We start from the raw sequence: 22,214 nt of genomic DNA on the forward strand, positions 1-22,214 counted from the left end.
TGAAAGTTGACATTCAAAAAACTAAGATCATGGCATCTGGTCCCATCACTTCATGGCAAATAGAAGAGGAAAAAGTGGAAGCAGTAACAGATTTTATTTTCTTGGGCTCCAAAACCACTGCAGACAGTGGCTGCAGTCATGAAATTAAAAGATGCTTGGTCCTTAGAAGAAAAGCTATGACAAACCTAGACAGCATATTAAAAAGCAGAGACATGACTTAGCTAACAAACGTCTGTATAGTCAAAGCTATGGTTTTTCCAGTAGTCAGGTAGAGATGTGAGAGTTGGACCATAAAGAAGGCTGAGTGCCAAAGAATTGATGCTTTTGAACTGTGGTGCTGGAGAAGATTCTTGAGAGTCCCTTGGACAGCAAGGATATCAAACCAGTCAATCCTAAAGGAAATCAGTCCTGAATATTAATTAGAAGGACTGCTGCTGAAGCTGAAGCTCCAATACTTTGGGTACCTGATACGAAGATCTGACTCTTTGGAAATAATCCCGATGCTGGGAAAGATTGAAGGCAACAAGAGAAGAGGGTGGCAGAGGATGAGATGGTTAGATAGCATTACCAACTCAATGGACATGAGTTTGAGCAAACTCCAGGTGATAATGAAGGACAGAGGAGCCAGGTATGCTGACATCCATGAGATCACTAAGAGTTGGACACAATTTAGCAACTAAACAACAACAACAAACATACACATACACACACACACACACACACATATATATACATATATACAATGGAATATGTCATAAAAAAGAATAAAATATGTCATTTGCAGCAACAGATGGACCTAGGGATTATCATACTAAGTGAAGCAGTAAAATACAAATGTTTTATGGTATCACTTATATGTGGAGTCTAAAAAATAATACAAATGAATCTATATACAAAACAGAAAAGGATTCACAGACATAGAAAACAAACATGGTTACCTAAGGAGAAATGGAGGCGGAGAAGGGATAAATTAGGAGTATGGTATTAACATATACAAACTAAATAAAATAGATAAGCAACAAGGATTTACTGTATAGCACAGGGAACTATGTGCTTCCCAGGTGGCTCAGTGGTAAAGAATCCGACTGTCAATGCAGAAGACACAAGAGACACAGGTTCAATTCTTGGGTCGGGAAGATCCCCTGGAGAAGGAAATGGCAAGCCACTCCAGTATTCTTGCCTGGAAAGTTCCATGGGCAGAGGAGACTGGCGGGCTATTCTTGGGGTCTCAAAGAGTTGGACATGACTGAACGACTGGGCATACATGCACAGGGAACTATATTCAATATCTTATAATAACTCATAATGGAAATCTGAAAAATATAACTCAATCAGTTTTCTGTACTCTTAAAATTAACACAATATTGTAAGTCAATTATATTTCAATTTTTTAAAAAAATTACATAACCAAAAAACAACAACAAAAAAACTACAGATAGTTTGTGGCTTGTAGTCAAGGGACAGGACCAAGATAGATTGCTCTGATCCCTTCTTCCTTTTTTGCTCTTATTTTACAGAGTTTTACCCAGTGCCCTGATTTCCTCTACAATATTGGAGAGCTTACATAAACATTTTTTCAGCCTTGTGATTGTTTCACTTCAAATATCATAAATATTACCATTTCCCCGAGCCAACTGTATTTTCATTATTCACCATTTTATTTCTGATGAAGGATATATCTGAGACAGAGATGCAATCACTGGTTAAATGGCTTGTCAGAAAGTTAAAAGAATTATAGTGTTTCTTATTATTAGTCTGGCTTTAGGAATAACAGCAACTTATTTATTTGCCAATGTTTTTTAAAAGCCTAACTATCCATAATATAAAGAATAAATTTCATAGTTTCTTCTTTCAAATGTCTTAAGCTTAAGATAGGTACTAGATATCTAAGACCTCCATTGTTAATAAAAAGTTTGATACATACAGAGTTGGGAAATATAATTTATACATATATGGTATACATAATAGCTCATTTTCAAGGATGGTTTTAGAACTCAAGTAAACTTTAAGCATGAATTCTCTAAAGATTAAAAACCATTCATTTATTCAAACAACACACACACACATACACAAACACAAAACATTTGCTTAGTGCCATTTCAATAGTAAGTAAAATAGGACATAATTTAGGAAGATACTGAGACAGAGCTGGAGGACAACATTAGTATTTTGTTGGGAAGAGTTACTGAGGATGGAACCAGTCATAAATGTTTGCTCTGCAGTGCTTCAGCATCATGGGTATTGTCTAATTTTGTATTCCTCCACATACCCCTGCCCCTAACCTTGTTAGCATTCCTATCAGCAGCACCCTGCTTCTGGGGCAGTCTCCTGGGAAACCACTCTTGAGTAGGAGGAACATTGACACAAAGCTGTTTTTCCCTTGTTCTGGCTTGTCTACATGATGCTTACTTCCCTCGCTGTTTGGATCTTAATTTCCTCTTCAGAACTCTCAACTTCCCCTCATTATTCTCTTCTAAATTTTCCATTCCAGGAAGGAACCAGACTTTTGTTCTTCACCATGTATCTGGGAACATGTTCTTTTTTTCTGTCCAAATGTGGATTTTAGTAAATTGTAAGGATACCTGTATCACATATTGATTTGGCTACTACTTCTGGCAATTCATTATGTATTTCTCGTGATGTCCCATGAGTTATTTTCCAGAGTTGTATTTTGTTTCTTTTATTGTTATTTGATAATTCATGGGTTGATGATGGCGAATTCCCAAAGGACAATGTCCACTCTTACTTTGATCCTACCAAAGTGCCTTAACAACAAAAAGTGATTCTTAAAATTTGATGGAATTACTGAACATTAACTGAATGGTTTTGCATTCTGTTTGATCAATTTCACTCGTGATATTGCTTGGTTACCCTTGATTAGTATAAACATACAATTATTTTAAAGATAGTTCAAGTTTTAGAATTGAGTTAGCCAAATATCTTAAGTTTTTAAGTCTCTATTTAGTATACATTTATATAACATTAATTCACACTCTGTCCCTCCTTTTAATCTGTGGTTATACAAAATTGACAGCAATAAGCTATCCATGCTGCTGCCAGTATCCTGGCACTCAGCCTTCCTTTCATGGCATTTCTTCACTTCATCTTTATTAAATGTTTACAAATCATTTAGGTTCAAGCTACAAGTCTGCAATTGTGGCTAAATGCTTACAATGAGAGCTGTTTTCTTCTGCAAATATTTGAATGTAGTTTTCTTGATCAGTTTTATTTTTGAGTGTGCAATTTGCAGTTACCTCCTGGAAAAAGAAGCATGCTAATGAATTTCAGATGTGGCACAAATTACTTATTTGTACATTCGTGCAAAATCAAACACATTTGGGACAAATTTTGTTTACTCTTTGGTTTCAAAGAACAGAATTGTGCCAATAATTCAACAAGTGCAAAGGCAGTCTTTACCAATGGGGCAATTTGTTGATTTCAGAGACTCTGGTTTGAAATTTCCTTCTGGAGAAAGAGATAATGAGTATCCAGTGCACATTCCTGAAGTTACCCAGACTTGCATTTCTACTCCAGTCTGCTTCTTTTTGCTTCTATGGGGTAAGGAAAATTCATTCTGCAGATTAAGTGTTCATTAGTTTTAAGAATCTTGTCTTTGATGGGAAGCAAATCTTTTATAAAGTTTTAATTGAACAGAAGATACTCAAACGAATAGTATTCTAATATTTGATGATATTCACAGAATCTAAAGGGGATGTCAGCTATGTATCTGGTATTGAAAGGATCTCCTATCAGTTTGGTAAATAAAGCACACTGTTAAGGCCAAAATCAGAATCAACATCTTCCTCTTTTGCAACTCTACATGAACTGAACCTCCACACAATGTTTGTGCCTTGAGTGTAAGGGGGATGCCTTTAAAAGGTACAGGTATCACTTTGCACCAATCATTATCACAGCCAAAACATAATTGTGAGTTTCACCTACTGACAATTTAAGGGCATTTATAGTATTTCACAGGGCTTCCCAGATGCAGTGGTAAACAATCCACCTGCCAATGAAGTAGATGCAAGAGATGTGGATTTGATCCCAGGATGGGAAGATCCCCTGGAGTAGGACATGGCAACCCACTCCAGTATTCTTGCCTGGAGAATTCCATGGACAGAGGAGCCTGGTGGGCTACAGTCGTTGGGGTCATGGCAACCCACTCCAGCATTCTTGCCTGGAGAATTCCATGGACAGAGGAGCCTGGTGGGCTACAGTCATTGGGGTCACAAAGAGTCGGACAGGACTGGGGGACTGAGCACAGGACAGCAGCATAATATTTCACACTTGCAGGCTTCATAGAGAGGTGAAAGACCGCTGGTATTCTTGTTATGATGTCCCTCTTTCCTCTAGATTGCACATATATGCTCTTGGTTCGGGAATACAGTCCTAACCAGGACTCATGGCCAATCATATTTGGGGATGAGGGCACTGGTGATGACAATAAGAATGGTGAGAGAAGTAGGCATATTATTCTGTCCCATAAGCAGAAAGTATTTTTGACGTTTTCTCTTCATTACTTCCCATATCCCACATAAAGTATTCTGACTCCACTCTTTGATTTTTACAACTGAATGCAACTTCCTGAGGTTAAAATTATGTTAGGCCATTGGTTCTCATACTTGAGTAGGGATCAAAATCATAGGATTGTTAAGACATAGATTGCTGAGCCCCATCCTTAGAGTTTCCAATTCAATAGTTCTGATGGGGCCCATGATTTTGCATTTCTTTTTTTTTTTTTTTTTTTTTTTTTTAATTTTATTTTATTTTTAAACTTTACATAACTGTATTAGATTTGCCAAATATCAAAATGAATCCGCCACAGGTTTACATGTGTTCCCCATCCTGAACCCTCCTCCCTCCTCCCTCCCCATTCCATCCCTCTGGGTCGTCCCAGTGCACCAGCCCCAAGCATCCAGTATCGTGCATCGAACCTGGACTGCCAACTCGTTTCATACATGATATTTTACATGTTTCAATGCCATTCTCCCAAATCTTCCCACCCTCTCCCTCTCCCACAGAGTCCATAAGACTGTTCTATGCATTTCTAATAAGTTACTGGATGATGCTAATGTTTCTGGTCTGGAAACCACATTTAGAAAATCATTGAGTTAAATAGTTATATAACTTAGTCTTTTGTGGCAGAAGTGTGATCATATCAATATCTTCCATCCTTTACCTTAAGTAAAACTATCATTCAATTTTTATGAAGGAATTTTCTGACTATGCATGAATCACAAAGATGTACATATTATTTACAAATGTGTATTAAAATGGGTCTTAAATTAACTGAAATTTGATGACTATAGTGTTTGGAGATGTAAATCATGAAACAATGCTAGATTTTTCAGGAGGAAATCAATGCAATTATATGGCATCAGATTATTTAAAAAGTAATTAAGTTTTCCCTATAAACTCAACTCCTATTTACATGGCCTTAGAGAATTTTAAGATACTCAAAGCTAATTAACAACTAAACACAATAAACTATTAGGTGAAATACCTATTTTACATTCTGCTTGAAATATTTCTTTTCTGTTAATATAATAATTTACTCAATTATAGTCTTCTTTTTGCAAAATATCTATTTTCTGAGATCAAAGCTCTTTGCTGGGCTGTATAATTATATATAACAAAATTTAGGCACTTCTTCACAAAACTAACCGGAGCAACCAGAGACCCTAATGACAGTAGTGAGGATCAACGAAAGGCTAGTGTTTGAAAGTTGCTTGGTAATGACAATGCCAAGTATGCTAAGCTACTTGATTACACTATAATTTATAAATCCTCTTTTGGATATGATATCATTTAAGTTTCAAATGAAAGAAGCCAACAAGAGATGTCCCTAACATCTGAGACTCTCTATGTGTTCAAATTTCTCTTTCTTAAAGTAGTTGTATAGATAACAACTTTTTTCCTTTTCAAAATAGTACTTTAGTTATGTTTATAAAGAAATGTGCGGAGGATAATATATGGTCTCCAAGAGTGTGGAGCTTTTTAACCCTAAATATAATTTCTTAATTCCTTTAGGCTTTACAAAAGGCAGTATATTTCTCTTTTTAGCTTTTTAGTTGCTCCTGCATCATAGGTAATAATAACAGAAATCAAATAAAATCATTGAAAATACAGCTAAAACTGAAAAAAGAAATTTGGCAAACAAAAGTTTGTATTTGAAGTATGGTTTTTAATTTAGCTGAGTGGTAAAATTTTTCCCAGTGGAAATGAGGAAAGATTATGACATGTATCCAAGTATGTAGGTGCTAATGTCTAGGTATCCTACACATGCAATCCAGAACAATGTGGAAATTGACAAAGGGGCAGAATCCTGACAACTGCAAAGAAAGGCTCTGTCCAGGTACATAAAGATCAATGAAATATAGTTTTTCAAAGTTTAAAACAAATTGAAAAAACTGGACAAACTTACTTACTGAACAAACAATGCCTTAACCTGAAAAAGTGTCTTTAACACTGAAACTTTCCCACTGTTGGCTGTGGAGTGCAGAACATTTGGTTACTGGGGGTTTGCTGAGGTGCTCAACAATGCCATTTCTCCAGGACTGAGGCATTTCCAGGGAAGTGGGACATTTAGTTTTCAGGACAGTCTTGTGTAGACAGAGATGGTTGGAAACCCTAGGATATGTTTTCACATCTTTCAGTTATACCTTATATAATACAAGCCAGGAATTGCACTCTGGATTTGACTCCACAATCAGCTTTATTAGACATTTGTATCAAGTTCATTTTCTAATGGCATGGTTTCTTTAGCAAGTAAGTAATGATACTTGCAAACCCTGGCTGAGTTTAGTAATGATTTAATTACCAGCCATTCAAAATATTCTACATTTAATTTTTGAAAGTTTAAGTAAGTGGACAAATTCCTTTCAATTGGGCAATTGGTTTTCTTATTTCTCTTATTTTTTCCCCTACAAGAATGGGGCTCTTAGAACATTATATATGGTAAAAAAAATTCTTTCTCAACTTGAACTAGTGTTTTCTAACTCCATATCCTTTGAAGATTACATAGTGACTACGCACTAAAGATCCAACTTCCTTTTGGAACAGATGAATATCTGTTGTCTTTGAGGTGGATGATATTTCATGGAAAAATAATTAATTTCTAAAGCTTAATTTTTACATGACTCCAGGTATCTGACACTGAAATGATCTTCATGAAATTTGATAGCTGCCAATATTCAGAAAACTAAGATCATGGCATCTGGTCCCATCATCTGGTCCCATCACTTCATGGGAAATAGATGGGGAAACAGTGGAGACAGTGTCAGACTTTATTTTTTTGGGCTCCAAAATCACCGCAGATGGTGACTGCAGCCGTGAAATTAAAAGATGCTTACTCCTCGGAAGGAAAGTTATGACCAACCTAGATTTCATATTAAAAAGCAGAGACATTACTTTGCCAACAAAGGTCCGTCTAGTCAAGGCTATGGTTTTTCCAGTGGTCATGTATGGATGTCAGAGTCGGACTGTGAAGAAAGCTGAGCACCGAAGAATTGATGCTTTTGAACTGTGGTGTTGGAGAAGACTCTTGAGAGCCCCTTGGACTGCAAGGAGGTCCAACTAGTCCATCCTAAAGGAGATCAGTCCTGGGTGTTCATTGGAAGGACTGATGCTAAAGCTGAAACTCCAGTACTTTGGCCACTCCATGCGAAGAGTTGACTCATTAGAAAAGACCCTGATGCTGGGAGGGATTGGGGGCAGGAGGAGAAGGGGATGACAGAGGATGAGATGGCTGGATGGCAACACCGACTCGATGGACATGAGTTTGGGTGAACTCTTGGAGTTGGTGATGGACAGGGAGGCTTGGCATGCTGCGATTCATGGGGTTGCAAAGAGTCGGACACCACTGAGTGACTGAACTGAACTGAAAGATGCAACCTGTCATTTGAAATTCTCAGTGTGAATGACTTCCCCAGTATCATGCTCATTTGGTAAAAAGTACCTGGAAAAAAATGCTTACTGTGAATTGATATTTGGATGTTATGTTTTAAACCCCTTGGTTTTGCATAAAATTGAAAAAACCTGGACAAATAGATGAATAAAGGTTAAATAATCATGTTTTGACTAAAAATGTTAAAACATGGAAAGCTGGTTAAAAATATATTTACAAAATAGAATACATTTATTTATTTACTTTTTTATTTTTGGCCACACTACACGTGGCATAAGATATCTTAGTTCCTTGACCAGGGATTGAACTCTTGTCCCTCTGCATTGGAAGTGCAGAGTCTTAACTGGACCACCAGGCAAGTCCCTAAAATAGAAAATATTTTAAAATATCTAGTGGTATTTAACTTATTAAGTGCCAACTGTGATTGATAATAGTGCATGCAAAGGCAAAATTGACTAACACTGAAATACAGTTCAGATTTCAGTCATTACATTAAAAATGTCCTCAGCTTTAAGTTATATAATGATAAACTGTACCTGTTGAAAAATATATGTGGAAAAAAGAAATAATTTTATGGCAAAAATATGACTCATCTAAGGCATTCATTTATTCTGATCCAGCAATCATGGTAAATGTGTTTGGATTACTGGTCATAAGTACGCAACATTTAAAAGGAGAATGGAGATCTTTATTAAAACAGAAAGTTCCTCAAACTCTACAATGATGTCAGTAATATTGTCAGGTCCTTGGAGCACATTATTGTTTTAAGCAGAAGTCCCTACACTTTCACATTGGTTATAAAACATTATTTTGTGCTGCTGGCCTGGAATGAGAATGTCATACATCTGTAGGCAATTAGAAGAAGCTGGACTGCATGTTTGATCAGCTCAATAATAAACGGGCACAAGTGTGACTCGACTTACGTTAGATTCCCTAGACAGATTATCCTGTTGTTATCATATGAAATAACCCCCTTTTATCAACAATTAAGTAAATCCACATTTATGGGCACTTTGCAAAAGTGTGTGATGGGAAGAAATCCAACTTAAGCCTTAAGTCATCCAAAAAAACTTTTAACCCTGCTTTTAATGATACAGACCCCCCCAATCTCAAATTGTAGAAATGGGTTGAATTATGCAAAACAGTTTGGGTTGGAAATGCCTCATGTGCACACAATCAATGAATATGTATTTAGCATCTACCATAAGCATTTAAGAGTTTTAGCTTATAACTGAAAAAGAAATTGCCAAAGAAGAAAAGACCTTACTTTGTAAGGTAGTCTAAATCTTTGTTTAAGAGAGATTAAATAGGATTTCATTTTTATTATTCACTTTTTATTATACAGTTTTTACTGTAACCAATGCATGTTGTAAATCCTGAAAATGTTTTATTCTAGAATTTCATTCGATTCTAGGCATTCTTCTTGCTTTCAACCACAGCTGTCAATGATGGATCATAAATTAGTTTGTAGTTTCTGATAAATGAATTTACCTGCTTTTTTTCCCTCCTAAGTACCATTCAAACATATGTCCGAAGTATAAAAAATAATTTAATATGTAAAAGTCAATACTTTAAAACTTTCACCAAACCTTTTCAGTTTCAGGAAAAATACCACCAAACCTTCCAATATAATTATATATTTAAATAATACAATTAAAAGTTGATATTTTAAATAAATTCAAGGTATTTTTAAACCAATATTCAGTCAAATACACAAACCATACATATATAAATATATATTTATTTGTAAATATATATTTATTTATATATATATATAAATAACCTCATGAGGTTATCTCTTTGACATAATCCTTAAATTAAATATCTGAATATCAAGCAGATGCTGAAGCATTCATCATCAATATTGGAATTCTGACTCATGACAGTAACACAAAACAGATGCTAATAAGATAGGCACTTTGAAAAGTGACACCATCACAGCATGGCTTAGCTCTTGATGTGGGATACTGAAAATTTGAATGCAAAATATAAAATAATAAAAGTCAGAGCCTGATAGGTTTCCTTACTTCATCTATAAACCATTTAAAATCTACTATATTTTTATACAGAAGATAAAACTCAACACTCGTGAATAAGGGGCAGCATCCTAGAAGTCCAAAAGATGCTTCTTTCACTTAATATAGCAGCTAGGTGACCCCAGTTGAACCCTTCTGTGTTGAGGGAGGAAGGTGCTCTCTTCTTCACTTATGTAAGTAGAAGGTAAGAACTCCTGAGCCCTTCCTATTGGCCAGTGTGTACAAGGCACTTATGGTGTATATGGGCTGTACCCAGCCAGTACCTGGCAGTGAAAAAGTAGCCTGAAGCTTCTATGGCCACATCAGGCAGATCTAAAAGGGTTTCCTAAGTAGGCAAAGAGGAACAAAATCCCTTAGCACAGTCCAGTTAGTTCATATGCTACACGTCTTCAAAGCCCAAGATTCTTATCAGTTTGCTAGCATGAGTCTACCGGATGTGTATTCTTTGTGAGAATAAACAGAAAAACCCAGGCAGATGGTGCCATGGTGCAAGTGATATAAGCGAAATGTGCTCAAATGAGAGCTTAAGAATAGATATAAGTGTGAGTGGGGGAAGACTCCTTCAAAGGTAATGAGAAGCAGAAGTCCCATTTATTTATTCCTCAGGGAGGAAAACAAGTCACTGTTAAGTTCAATTAAGAGACCTTAAAGGGGGGCATTTGTGGAGTAGCTTGACAGCACAATTTCAAATTCCAAATGAATAATTTGACTGCTCCTTTGACAGCTGTGACTCTAGCCCCATCTGTCTGGGTTTGAAGGCTGGCTCTGCACTCACCACCTGTGTGACCCCTGGATCTTAAACTTGGCTGCATACTGGAACCACTTGGGGAGCTTAAAAAAAATACTGATTCCTGGAACCCACCCCCAGAGAGTGTTATTTAATTGGGCTGGGGTGTGGTTTGGACATGGAGAAGTTTTAAAGGCTCCCAAGTGACTCTAAATATGTGCAGCTAAGGTTGAGAACCATTGGTGACCTCTCTGAGACAGAGTTTCCTCATTTGTAAAATGATGACAACACGGGCAGCAACTACCTTTTATGATTTTTGTGATGATTGAATATGATAACACAGGCAAAGCCCTTAGCACAAAGAATGGCGAGGGGGAAGCTCTCAATAAATGAGAGCTGTTGTCTTTCTCACCACAAGGTGCACTTGGGCAAGAACTTTCTCATTAGCATAGAAAGTCATGCTTACCTTGGCACACGTTATGCTCACTCTGCTCATAGCCTGTTGCACACTGGATCCGGTGAGAAGGGTTGACGGGAATGCGCTGAGGGTCAGCTGGGTTCCGCCGGGTGACAAAGTTATTTCGGCCAGTCTGCACTTCAGCAGCAGCACTGGCGACAAAACCACCCCCAGGCACCACTCCACTGGCAGCGACGCCAGTGGCTGCTACACCCCCAGTGCCTGTACTAGAGGTTGCGGCTGCATTTGCAGCTGCACCCACACCTTCGGCTGCTGGTGTTTCTTGCTGAGGTTGCTCATTGTTGACAATAATCTGGGCTGTTTTAGGAAGGCAGAGGTATCCTCCATAGTGGTTGACACATTTCATTCCACCTTTGCAAGCATCTGGGACAATGTCACATTCATCAATATCTGTGGTGAGTAATAAAATAAGTCAGGAATCTTCTTACAGGGGAAACCGAACATGTAAACACATGCTTACACCTTTTGGGTATAATACAGGTGGGGCATGAAGGACATACTAGATGGGGACAGAGAGCTATGATCAGATGGGAAGTCTTTGCAGCTGGCTCACCTTTGCACTGCTGTCTTACAGGATCCCACTCATATCCATCTGTGCATTGCTGTGAAGAGGAGCCAGGAGACAGTTAATTGAGTATCCACTCTCAAAGAAGTCACTCTAAAAGCTTCATATTTATGGCAACAGTCTTGGTACTAGAGTCCCACATAGATGATGAGATGGGTAGTTTAACATTCTGTAGCTTTTTAAAAAAGATACATCTGGGCACTGGACTGCTTCAGGGATCCCTTCTCAATCACCACCTGTCTCAGGTCTTTTGTTGCATTTGCATTGGATCCAGTTGCCCATAACCATCTTGGAATTCCTTTCTGTCTTGATACTAATATTCTGTAATCTCTCTCTCTCTTTTTTTTTTTTTGCTTTACTTGACCCTTCTTCCACATTATAAATTTTACCAAAAAAAAAAAAATCCAACTGAGTTCTTTTATTCAGCCCTTGACTATTCCCCCCCTCTCTAAATCCTCTTAGAGCAGTCCAGCACCTGACTTTCCTTATCATTCCTATTCAGTTAAGTCCTGATCTGTCTTCTCATACCATGGCCTGCCTCCCAGCTTCAGTTTCTAAAGGTCCTCTCTAGTTCACTCACTGACAGAACCATCTGTCAAGTACCCTTTCACACCAGGCACCATCCTAGTCCCTGGGAAAGCAAAGATGATTAAGATCTTGTTCCTATTCTCAGGCAGCTCGCAGGCCTGAAGAGGAGACAGACAGGCAGATTAGTTGAAGCAAGATGTCAGGTGTCGTGAGACAAGTTCACCTGTGGAAGGAGTGATGGACTCTGTTCAGGACTGTGGGTAGGCATGACAGGGTGGAAAGGGCTTTATGGGCGAAGCTACAAGTGAGTTGGATTTTTTTCCAGAGAGATGTGGTAAGTCTAGGATGAGGGACCACATAAGCAAAGGTGCAAAGCTGGAAGGAGCTACCAGTAGTCCTGGGTGGATGGAGTGAGATAAGAGAGGTAGGCAGGGCCAAACCTGGGAAGCCTTTCTCTGGAAAGGCCAAGTGGGAACTGAATTCGACCTTGAAGGTCAGTGAATCTCAAGCTTTATTATGCTTAAGAATCAGTCTGGTGCTTGTTAAAATGAGATTCCTGGGACCAACCAAAGGCTCTGACTCTGTAGGTCAGGTAGGGGGCATGGAATCTGAATTCCTAACGAGCATCTCAGGTGATTTTGATACAAGTTATCCATGGGCTACTTCTTGAGACATGCTGGTCTAAGTGATGAGGCCTCTGAAGAATTCTTAAGCTCAAGAAAACATCTGATCACATGCAGATTTGAGGAAGAGGTTTCAGGAAGGATTAAGCAAAAGTAGAGTAAACAAACAAATAAACTTAAATTCTTCCATAAGAGCCAAGAGTTGCTTGGCAAACAACAGATGCTTGGCAAATAAATAGCTGATTGGAGACAGAGATGAGTTTAGATATTTTACTGACTTCCAAGACTTAATAAGGTGAAAACTAAATTCATTTTATTTCCCAAACTAATGCTTCTACTTTTACCAACACTGTCCAAGGCACTATACCACATTTCTCAGGAACCAGAATAACAATTTTAACATCAAGTTTTCCATCATTTTCCTTCAAGCTCTGCTGTCTTTGCGTCCATTTTTATATCTCCCATGCTGGTGTAAGCCTTCCTGACTTCATGAGAAGGCAAATCTCCTTAGCTGGTCTCCATATCACTGTATTCTGCACACAAGCCTCTATGATAACCTTTCTTTGCTCTCTTGGTTACACTGCTCCTCCATCTAAGACCTCACAGGGGCCTGTGGACCCCTCATCTTCCACTATTACCATCTTTAGGTTCTCCACACCACCCAGCTCCTTGTCACCTCCTGATCTTGACTTGGCTATGTTCCCTTCTAGTCTTTGATTATGCCACCTTTTCTGATTCAGGTGCCTCTTCAGTCTTGCTAGAATAATTCAAAGTCCTCACTTCCTTCAAGAAGTAGCAGCAAGTTCTAACTCCTTCAATAAGCCAGTTGCTTATTGAAGGCAGCACGCGCTAAGTTGCTTCAGTTGTATCCAAACCTTTGCAACCCTGTGGACGGTAGCCCACCAGGCTCCTCTGTCCATGGGATTCTCCAGGCAAGAATAATGGAGTGGGTTGCCAGTATGAACATTAATTACCTCTCTGCTTTTGTATTTCTTTAGCAACATGTATAAGCTGCATAATACTTTGTACTTTTCAACAGTACTTTTCTCAAGGTAAATTCCCCAAGGTTAAGGTCTGAAATTTTTTAGTACACGAATAAGCTTGAATTCTTTTGATAGTGATGAGAATTGCTTATGCACAAGGCAGGTACATGACGAATACATAACTGAATGGATCCTATTTTTAATATGAAAGGAGAATATGAGGCTATCTTGTGGATATGATCCCATCCTTCTGAAAGGTATCATTCAAACCAGGCAGAATGGCAGTTCACTTGATAAATTTGTATGCTAAATAGAGGAGACTTGCAGTTTGTTTTAGGTTTTCAGTTCCAGGACATTCAATATGGATCACTATTAAACAAGCCTAGACTGAATTTAGTTTCACCACTTACTGGCTGTGTAGTCTTAATTTAGATACCTCTCTGATCTTTAGTTCTACTATTAGTAGAAGTAAGAGCATGCCACTTAGCTCATACTTTGCTATGAGAATGAAAAGAGATAGTGTCTCCATAGGGAGTTACTAAAAAAATAGTTACATCTTGTCCTTTAACCATGAACTAATAGCCATATACAGTTTAAAAGAGAATAGATTTAATCTTGGCACAGAAAGGGTGCCATATCTGAGAAACCTGGTATAAATGGTGAACCCTAGTTAGCAGTCTTAAAACTACAGTGTCTAAACCACAGGGAACTTTCTCTGCTAAAGATGAGTAAGGTTTAGGTGATTAGCAAAGGGAAGGGAGTACAAGATAAGCAGCTGTAAAAGCAATAAAATCTATTATTACATGAATATAAAAGGGGGTAGCTAATTTAATTTTAACTCCCTAAGAAGGTAGTAAGTTTAGCCCAAAGAACACAACAATTTCATTTGAAGATAAACAACACATGTATTCATTTCTCTTGCTTTATTTATCTTCAGCAGAGGAAGCAACTACATTTACCATTAAGTTAACAAAATATTTATACTAAACCCCATTTGATTTATAGTTGATCTGGACAACAAGGAACATTTGCCAGATGAATACTAACATTCTAGGGATAATACGGTATCAAAAAGTGAGATAATGTTTATTATCAGTAATTAACATTAGCTCACTTTTAAGAGTTTTATTTTCAAAAATTTTTGAAATTCTTTTGAGTAAGATTACTTAATTTTAAGTTGGGAGCAAGTAGAAAAATATGTTTTTCATATTCTGATCCAGGACAAATGTCATTTGCCTCACAACACTGATTAAAGACTAGAAAACACAAAACAGAGGTGCAAACAAACTCACCAGAAGTGAGGCAAGCACTACTCTCTGTTCTCACCATCCATTCTGGGCAGTGGTGGGGAGGGGTGGTTAGATGATGATATTTTCAATACTTTATTCAATGTTGATTGACTCATACAATTAGCTAATTAATAAAGATTACTTGGAAATATCAGATATGCTAATCAGAAAATACAAAACCAAATTTCACACAATGCATTTTACCAAATACTGTATCCTGGTAACACATGTCTATCTGAGTGGTATTTATATGAGCTATCAGTTACATTGTAAGTGAATAATAGCCTTTATAAAGTTGAGAAAACCCCCTTACATGAGAACATAAGTCACATGCACAAATGAGGTGAAGGGCTTTTGTGATATTTAACATTCCTATTTGAGTCTTACTCCTTGAGTTCTGGTTTTATCTGCATGTATATAGTAATTCATGTTTTCCAATTACTTATACTCATTAATATGCTGAATGTTTCATAAACATGTAGCTTACTTTGATTTTTGTTTTAAAGGAGTTTCCCTTTTTGGCCTTGCATAAATCCTTACATTTTGGTCCCTATCTCAAATGGGGATCTAAGTGAACTTCTGAAAGGACAGGCTATTTACAACGTATCTTAAACGTGAACCTTGTTAACGCTGGTTTAATTTATTACCCTCTGCAGAGAATAGCCCACATAGACTGGCAGGACTGGATAAAGTCTCCCTTGTGCCACAGAATCCCACTGAACCGCAGTTATCTCAAATTCCATCACCCCTTACCGTGTACGTGATGGTTTCTTCAGTGTCCTGTGACTTGACCAACGCCAGAGTCAGCATAGTTACGAAAAGGGCTTTCAACATCGTGAATCTCAAATAAAACACAGTACAAACCGATGCTTAGCATCTGCAGCGGAGGAAAATAAAACTTCAGCTGTAAAGTAACACGCAAGCAAGGTAGAGAAGGTGGAGAAGGCTGAGGCTCTTTCATACACAACTTCTAATCTACTCCTCATCTCCCCACCCCCTCCTCAACTTTCCTTTGGCCAAACGGGACACCAAAGGCTGAAGACGGCTGCAGAATTACATTTCGATTTACACTGTCCGGCTACGAATATACACAAAAGCTGTAAGGTACGCAATTTACACTGCACCTACAATAGGCTCGAGAAAGGGGGTGAAAGAGAAAGAATACAGGGTAATTAATTTCAAAGGTGACGGAGCATTTTTTTTTCGAGGGTGGAAGTGGGGCAGCAAATCTCATATTCCTTTGAACGTTAAGGCTTTCCCTATAAGCTCACCTCCAGCTAGTTATCAGATCAGATCAGTCGCTCATTAAGTTCCTTTCAAAGTTCAGCAGAAAAACTTGTGAACCAATATGAATTATCTTGGCTTCTAACTTTTTTTTTTTTTTAACAAAATACCACAGCGAAACTCCGGAGCAATCTCCTCCCATAGTAAAATACCTGCCCTTCAGAACTCCTCACATTCCCCAGCGCACACTCTCCAAGTGGCATTTCCACGCGTTCTCTGTGAGCAGCTTTGTTTAAAAGCCCCAGGTGGTGTAGAGGAGCAGCCCAAGCGTCTAGTTGCCTCGCGCCTTACGGGTGTCTCGGTCGCCGAAATGCTACCTTCAGGATCCGATCTTCCTAAGGCCAGAACTAGGGAACCACACCGCAGCCCGAAGTACCAGTTTCAGGGCGGCCGGCCAGGCGTCCTCAGGGAGGCGAGGTCCCCTTTCTTAAAAGTATGTTAACAGGCGGCTGTCTCTGGGGAGCTGCTTAGTGCTCCAGCTTCTAACCAGTTCCGGTGGAATCCAGGTGCGGCTTAAATCTCACACACTGGCCCCCTGAAAGTTTCAAAACTTCGTTTGCGGGCAAAGCCCTGTCGGTTGATTGTCGGCACGCACACACATGCCCATCCAAACAGATGTCACCTAATGCTCGCACATCCTGACAGATCGCATTCCGAGACCTCACACCTCCACCTCCCTCTCTGCCTGAAAGATCCTGCACTGTGTGGGGGCAGTTCTCAGGTCCACTGCACCCCTCAAGTCACCCCACTTACTCCTCAGCGCGCGGCCACGCGGGCACTGGGTGCGCCGGTGTGACCCCCGCTCCGGGGTTCCTACCTGCGCGGCCGCGCTGCGCTCCTGGCCCGGGCAGCGAGGGGAGAGCGCAGGGGAGGGCAGCCCCGTGGGTCTGAACTGGCGAGGTCTGGCAGCGGCGCGGCGGCAGGAGGAGGAGGAGAAAAGGAGGGAAAGGGGAGGGCGAAGGGGGGCGGAGGAGAGAGCTGAGGGAGGCGCAAGGACTGAGCTGAGCGCAGCGAACCCGGAGGGAGGGCGCGCTGCGCAGCTGGGTCTGCGCCCCTACCTCCGAGGGCGCCTGCCCGCCCCTCCCAGTCCCTCACCCTTAGTTCCCAGACGCGCCGGAACTCTAGGCAGAAGATGGCACGTTTGGCATGTGATGTTTGGGATTTGAATAGGCCTTGGTGATGCTCCAGCCTCCCAGGCAATTTCTCGTGCCCCGCGGAGTGGAAAACTGCTCTCCTAGAGAGCTTGCGAGCGTCCTGAGAAATTGCTTAAAAAAAAAATAAAAAAGTGAATCCTAGTAGAGTAAATTAACCCCATTTATAGAACTAGTTCTTTCACCTTTTCTTTAAGATATTTTTTTTTTGGTGGGAGGAGGGGATAGGGGAGTGTCTACTTCCTAAAATATAGAAAAAGAGCATTCATAATGTTGTAGCCATGCGTTCCGGGAAACAAACTCACTCAGAATGACAATGCAGATAGTGGAGTGCGGTTTATTACACTGGTGGACCCAAGGCAAAGTCTCTTCTTAGCCAAGGACCCTGACTAGTTTTTCTGAAAACCTTCTATACCCTAAGTGTACGTGCCCAAATCCACTTCCCCCAATTCCCTGAAACTAGTCTGAACAAAGGAAAAGAAAGATTCAATCAAAGTTAACCCGTGATTCATATGCCTTAAGCCTAGGTAGTTAGTGAAGTGAAAGTGAAGCCGCTTAGTCGTGTCCAACTCTTAGCGACCCCATGGACTGCAGCCTACCAGGCTCCTCCATCCCTGGGATTTTCCAGGCAAGAGTACTGGAGTAGGGTGCCATTGCCTTCTCCGCTAGGTAGTTAATAGTGGACAATTATCAATAGGCCTGTGGTCATACCCAAAAAGCATAATAGAAGTTATGATTCTATTCAGTTACACAGATAATTAGGGTATTCTTTTAGGGAACAGAGAGTCTAGGTACGAGCCCTGGGGCTCTTCCATCCAGGGGGCCTGGTTTTCCAGTTGGTATATCATTTCCATAGATACTGGGCATATAGCTCAAAGTCCACAATCCAGCCCAAGATGGAGTCCTGCTTTCAAGATGGAGCCTGTTCTGTCTGTTTCCTCCTTCATTCCCTTCTCTTGATGCTCTTAACTCATATGAGCATCATTCATAGGGATATATTGCGCCCTGACTCTCCAATCTGCAATTTGGGAGAACGACATCAACCTTTGGGTTACAAAGTTCATAACACATTGTAAAATAAAGAGTTCACAAGGCAGAACTATCAAGGCAACTATAACAATGGTAAATATAGTTTTCCACCAATCACCCTTCATCCAAGATAGGACCGAAGTCCAAAAAGGAAGATTATCATCAGACATAACTTTTAACTGACCTTTCATGTCATCTAGGGTGGCTGATACATAGCCAGATAAATCAGGAATGTATGCACAACATTCAACTTTAACTATAACACCAGTCCCTCTTTGTACTGAAACTATGGTTAGTCTCAAGATGATACCAGCAAGTCCTTGTAGCAGCAGTTGATTGTAGAGCTTCATCTCTTCTTCTTCTTTAAGATGCTCTTGGGTTCATGGGGATCAGTGGGGTCCTTCTGTGTAGTCCACTCAGTGTCCTCTGGGTCTGCGTGGTATGCTCTCTTCACCCTCGTGTGGTGGATTCAGGGAGCGACACCTGCAACTTTAACTGCTGTAGGGGTGGTTAGAACAACAGTGTTATGGACCCTTCCAATGTGCCGCCAAGGAGTCGTGTTTCCAGTCCTTGACCACACCTGATCCCCGAGCACAAATTCGTGAATCTGTTCCCCAAGGGGGAATGGCACCCTTTCTTGTACAAACTTCGTTGCCTGATTTATTACCTTACCCAGTTGTTCCATCTGCTGTGAAATCTCATCTTCTCTTACCTGAGGCAAATTTGTTGACACCTGTTTTATTATGTTTTGTCTCATATGATAACTCATATGAAAACTCATATCACAGTTTTGTCTCAAGATGATACCAGCAAGTTCTTGTAGCAGCAGTTGATTGTAGAGCTTCATCTCTTCTTCTTTAAGATGCTCTTAAAGAAGAGATGAGCCATGGGACTGTGGGGTCATCGTGAGTCTGAGCAGAGCCGTCGGAAACAAGTCCACCCAGGAACAGTCAGTCTCTAAGATCCATTTGGAGAGTGTCTCTTTAAGTGTCCGATTGGTTCCTTCCACCATCCCAGAACTCTGGGGCCTATATGCTGTATGTAATTTCTACTTGATGTTTAAAGTTTTGCTTACTTGTTATACTAAATCAGCTATGAAAGCTGGGCCTTTGTCCGATCCAATGCTGGTAGGAAATCCAAATCTGGGAACTATCTCCCTAAGCAGGCACCAGGCTACTTTTGATGCTCTTTCAGTCTGGGTAGGAAAAGCTTCTACCCATCCTGAGAACGTACATACTATGACCAGCAGGTAATGGTAGTATTGGTGAGGTTTCTTTTCAGTGAAGTCCACTTCCAGGTGTTCAAACGGCAGCATGCCTTTTACCTGAATCCTTGGAGGTTTCTGTCTGTGCCAAGAGGCAGCATTGACCTGTGAGCAGGCAATGCAGTTCTGAGAGTTTGTCCTGTATAGGGAAGAGAGGCAGGGAACCAAGAAATATTTTCAAATTAGCTCTTCCAGTTTATCATGGCCTAGATGGGTCGCTTGGTGTGTTTGGCTTACCAGAGTGGGTGCCAGCTCCTCTGGTACCAATAATTTGCCACTTGGCAATTCCCACCATCCCTTTTCAGTCTTGATGGCTCCTTCTGCTTTGGCTAGTTGGTTTTGGGCTTCAGTGTATTTTGGAGAGTCTAGCGTTAGCTCAGGTATCTCCGCCAAAATGGAAGCTTTAATAGGGGCTTCACTTGTCACCCCCAAGCCCTCGGCTGTTTGTTTAGTGGTCTTATCTGCCAGTCTGTTCCCTGAGCCCGGGGGGTATCCTCTTTTTGACGTCCTCAGCAGTGTATGACTGCAACCCTTTCTGGTTCCCAGGCAGCATCTAATAGGGCCTTGATTTCTTCCTTATTTTTAATATCTTTTTCACTAGCTGTCAAAGGCCTGTCTCCTTATACAGAGCCCTGTAATGTGGCAAAAGCATACCTGGAGTCTGTGTAAATGTTTGTCTTCTTACCTTTTGACAGCTGGAGGGCCTGGATTAGAGCATATAGTTCGGCCTATTGAGTGGACCAGTGTGATGGCAGAGAGCTAGCCTCAACAATGGTTTCTTCCATGACTACTGCCTATCCCGACAGTCATTGTCCTTGTTTCACCAGGCTGGTGCCGTTGGTGTACAGGACCAAATCTGGGTCCAGGATTGGCTGGTCTCTCAAGTCAGGTCTGCTGACATATTTCCTTGCAATCATGTGAGGGCCCACCTTCTCCCACAAGAAAGAGAGTGGCCAGATTCAGGGCCTGACAAGGCTCAGTAGTAACATGGGGGTTCTCACATAACAGTCCCTGGCATTGAGTAATCCGGGATGCTGACAGCCATTCATGGGGGTCCCCTCGCAGGAGAATGTTGACCTCATGTGGGACTTTTACGAACAAATCTTGGCCCAAAGTCAGCTTGGTTGCCTCCCGGACCAGTAAGACAACTGCAGCAACTGCCCATAAGCATCCCAGCCACCCAGTGGCAACATTGTCCAGCTGATTAGAGAAAAGTCACTGGTCTGTCCCATGTCCCCATAGTCTGAGACAATACTCCCATAGCCACCTTGTCCTTTTCAGTCAGGTAAAGAGTAAATGGCTTAGCAAGGTCTGGCAGGCCCAAGGCAGGTGCTGGCATAATTGTACTGGGTTTGAGTTCTATTACCAGTGGGACTTGTTTTGCAAGCCTGGGGTGGGTTGTCTTCTGCCCAGACCTCAGGGAATTGTTGAGTTAACTGTCTCTCTTGACTGTTTAGCCTGTCCGGTGTCCCTTCTGGGAGATTGTGCAACCTCCATTCATCTTGAGGGGTTACTGAGAGGAAGAGTAGATAGGTGGTTGAGCCCACTCGAACAGTGGGTCTTTTGTGGGGGGTAAGGTCACTTGTGCCCCCAATTTAGACAGCAAGTCTCTTCCTAACAAAGGTACTGGGCATTCAGGGATGTACAAAAATTCATGAGTCACTTGGTGTCCCCCCATTTGACATTTTCAGGGTAGGCTGGAGACACAAAGGCTGCATTTATAAGGCTGCATTTATCACCATCTGAGACCCAGCAGCCTCTGGCTGGGTCCATTGGCATATAAAGTCTATAGGCCTCTCACAGTCTTTCGCAGAACTCAGAGGGTGATTCGCTTTCCCTTTGAATCACTTTGGAGGGTTTTGTGATACTCATAGCTTTTCGGGCCCCCTTCTTGACACCTTGTAAAATAGTCACCCAATATCTCTCCAGGTGGCCCCTCCCTTCCTCTGTGTTACAGTCCCAACTGGGCCTCTTATCAGGGGTGGCTAGTTCTGCCCACCACTGCGGGTTTGTGGTACCCTCAGGTACCATTTCTTGTAACCATTTTCTGGCCTCAGTTAGGATCCTGTGTCTGTCCTCAGTGCTGAAAAGGGAGACTAGTAGTTGGATTATGTCATCCTATGTAGGGCGGTGGGTTCGAAAAATAGTCTCCATTAGCCTAATCATGGCTTGTGGCTCCCCCACGCTATGGTGGAGTGTGTCTCTGCCAGTTTAATATATCGGTAGAGGAAAATGGCTGGTAATAATAGGCTACAGGGGGCGGATGGCAGTGCCCCATGCATCCTGAACTGGAGGCTATTGTAGCTCTCTGAGGGGCATCTGTAGTGGGGTTCTTTCCCCCTGTTCCTTGG

At 40.8% G+C, this 22,214-nt stretch overlaps 1 protein-coding gene across 5 annotated transcripts in view; it reads right to left on the reverse strand.

Annotated features, from left to right (window-relative positions):
• EFEMP1 (EGF containing fibulin extracellular matrix protein 1) overlaps positions 1 to 17,421 on the reverse strand; it is a 72,611-nt gene extending 55,190 nt beyond the window's left edge. Inside the window, exons 1-4 of one of the 5 annotated variants that reach the window (XM_006068867.4) lie at positions 17,237 to 17,411; positions 15,889 to 15,976; positions 11,701 to 11,749; positions 11,136 to 11,537 (exon numbers count right to left, since the gene is read on the reverse strand). In XM_006068867.4, the coding sequence (XP_006068929.1) occupies positions 11,136 to 11,537; positions 11,701 to 11,749; positions 15,889 to 15,969 (532 nt within the window). In that variant the 5' untranslated portion in view covers positions 15,970 to 15,976; positions 17,237 to 17,411. Of the gene's footprint in view, positions 1 to 11,135; positions 11,538 to 11,700; positions 11,750 to 15,888; positions 16,013 to 17,172 lie in introns of all 5 variants that reach the window. The other 4 variants (XM_006068865.4, XM_025261052.3, XM_006068864.4 and 1 more) reach the window with 4 other exon arrangements.
• Positions 17,422 to 22,214: the final 4,793 nt, after the last annotated feature.

Source organism: Bubalus bubalis, chromosome 12 (assembly GCF_019923935.1).
Source record: "Bubalus bubalis isolate 160015118507 breed Murrah chromosome 12, NDDB_SH_1, whole genome shotgun sequence".
Taxonomy (NCBI): Eukaryota; Metazoa; Chordata; class Mammalia; order Artiodactyla; family Bovidae; genus Bubalus; species Bubalus bubalis.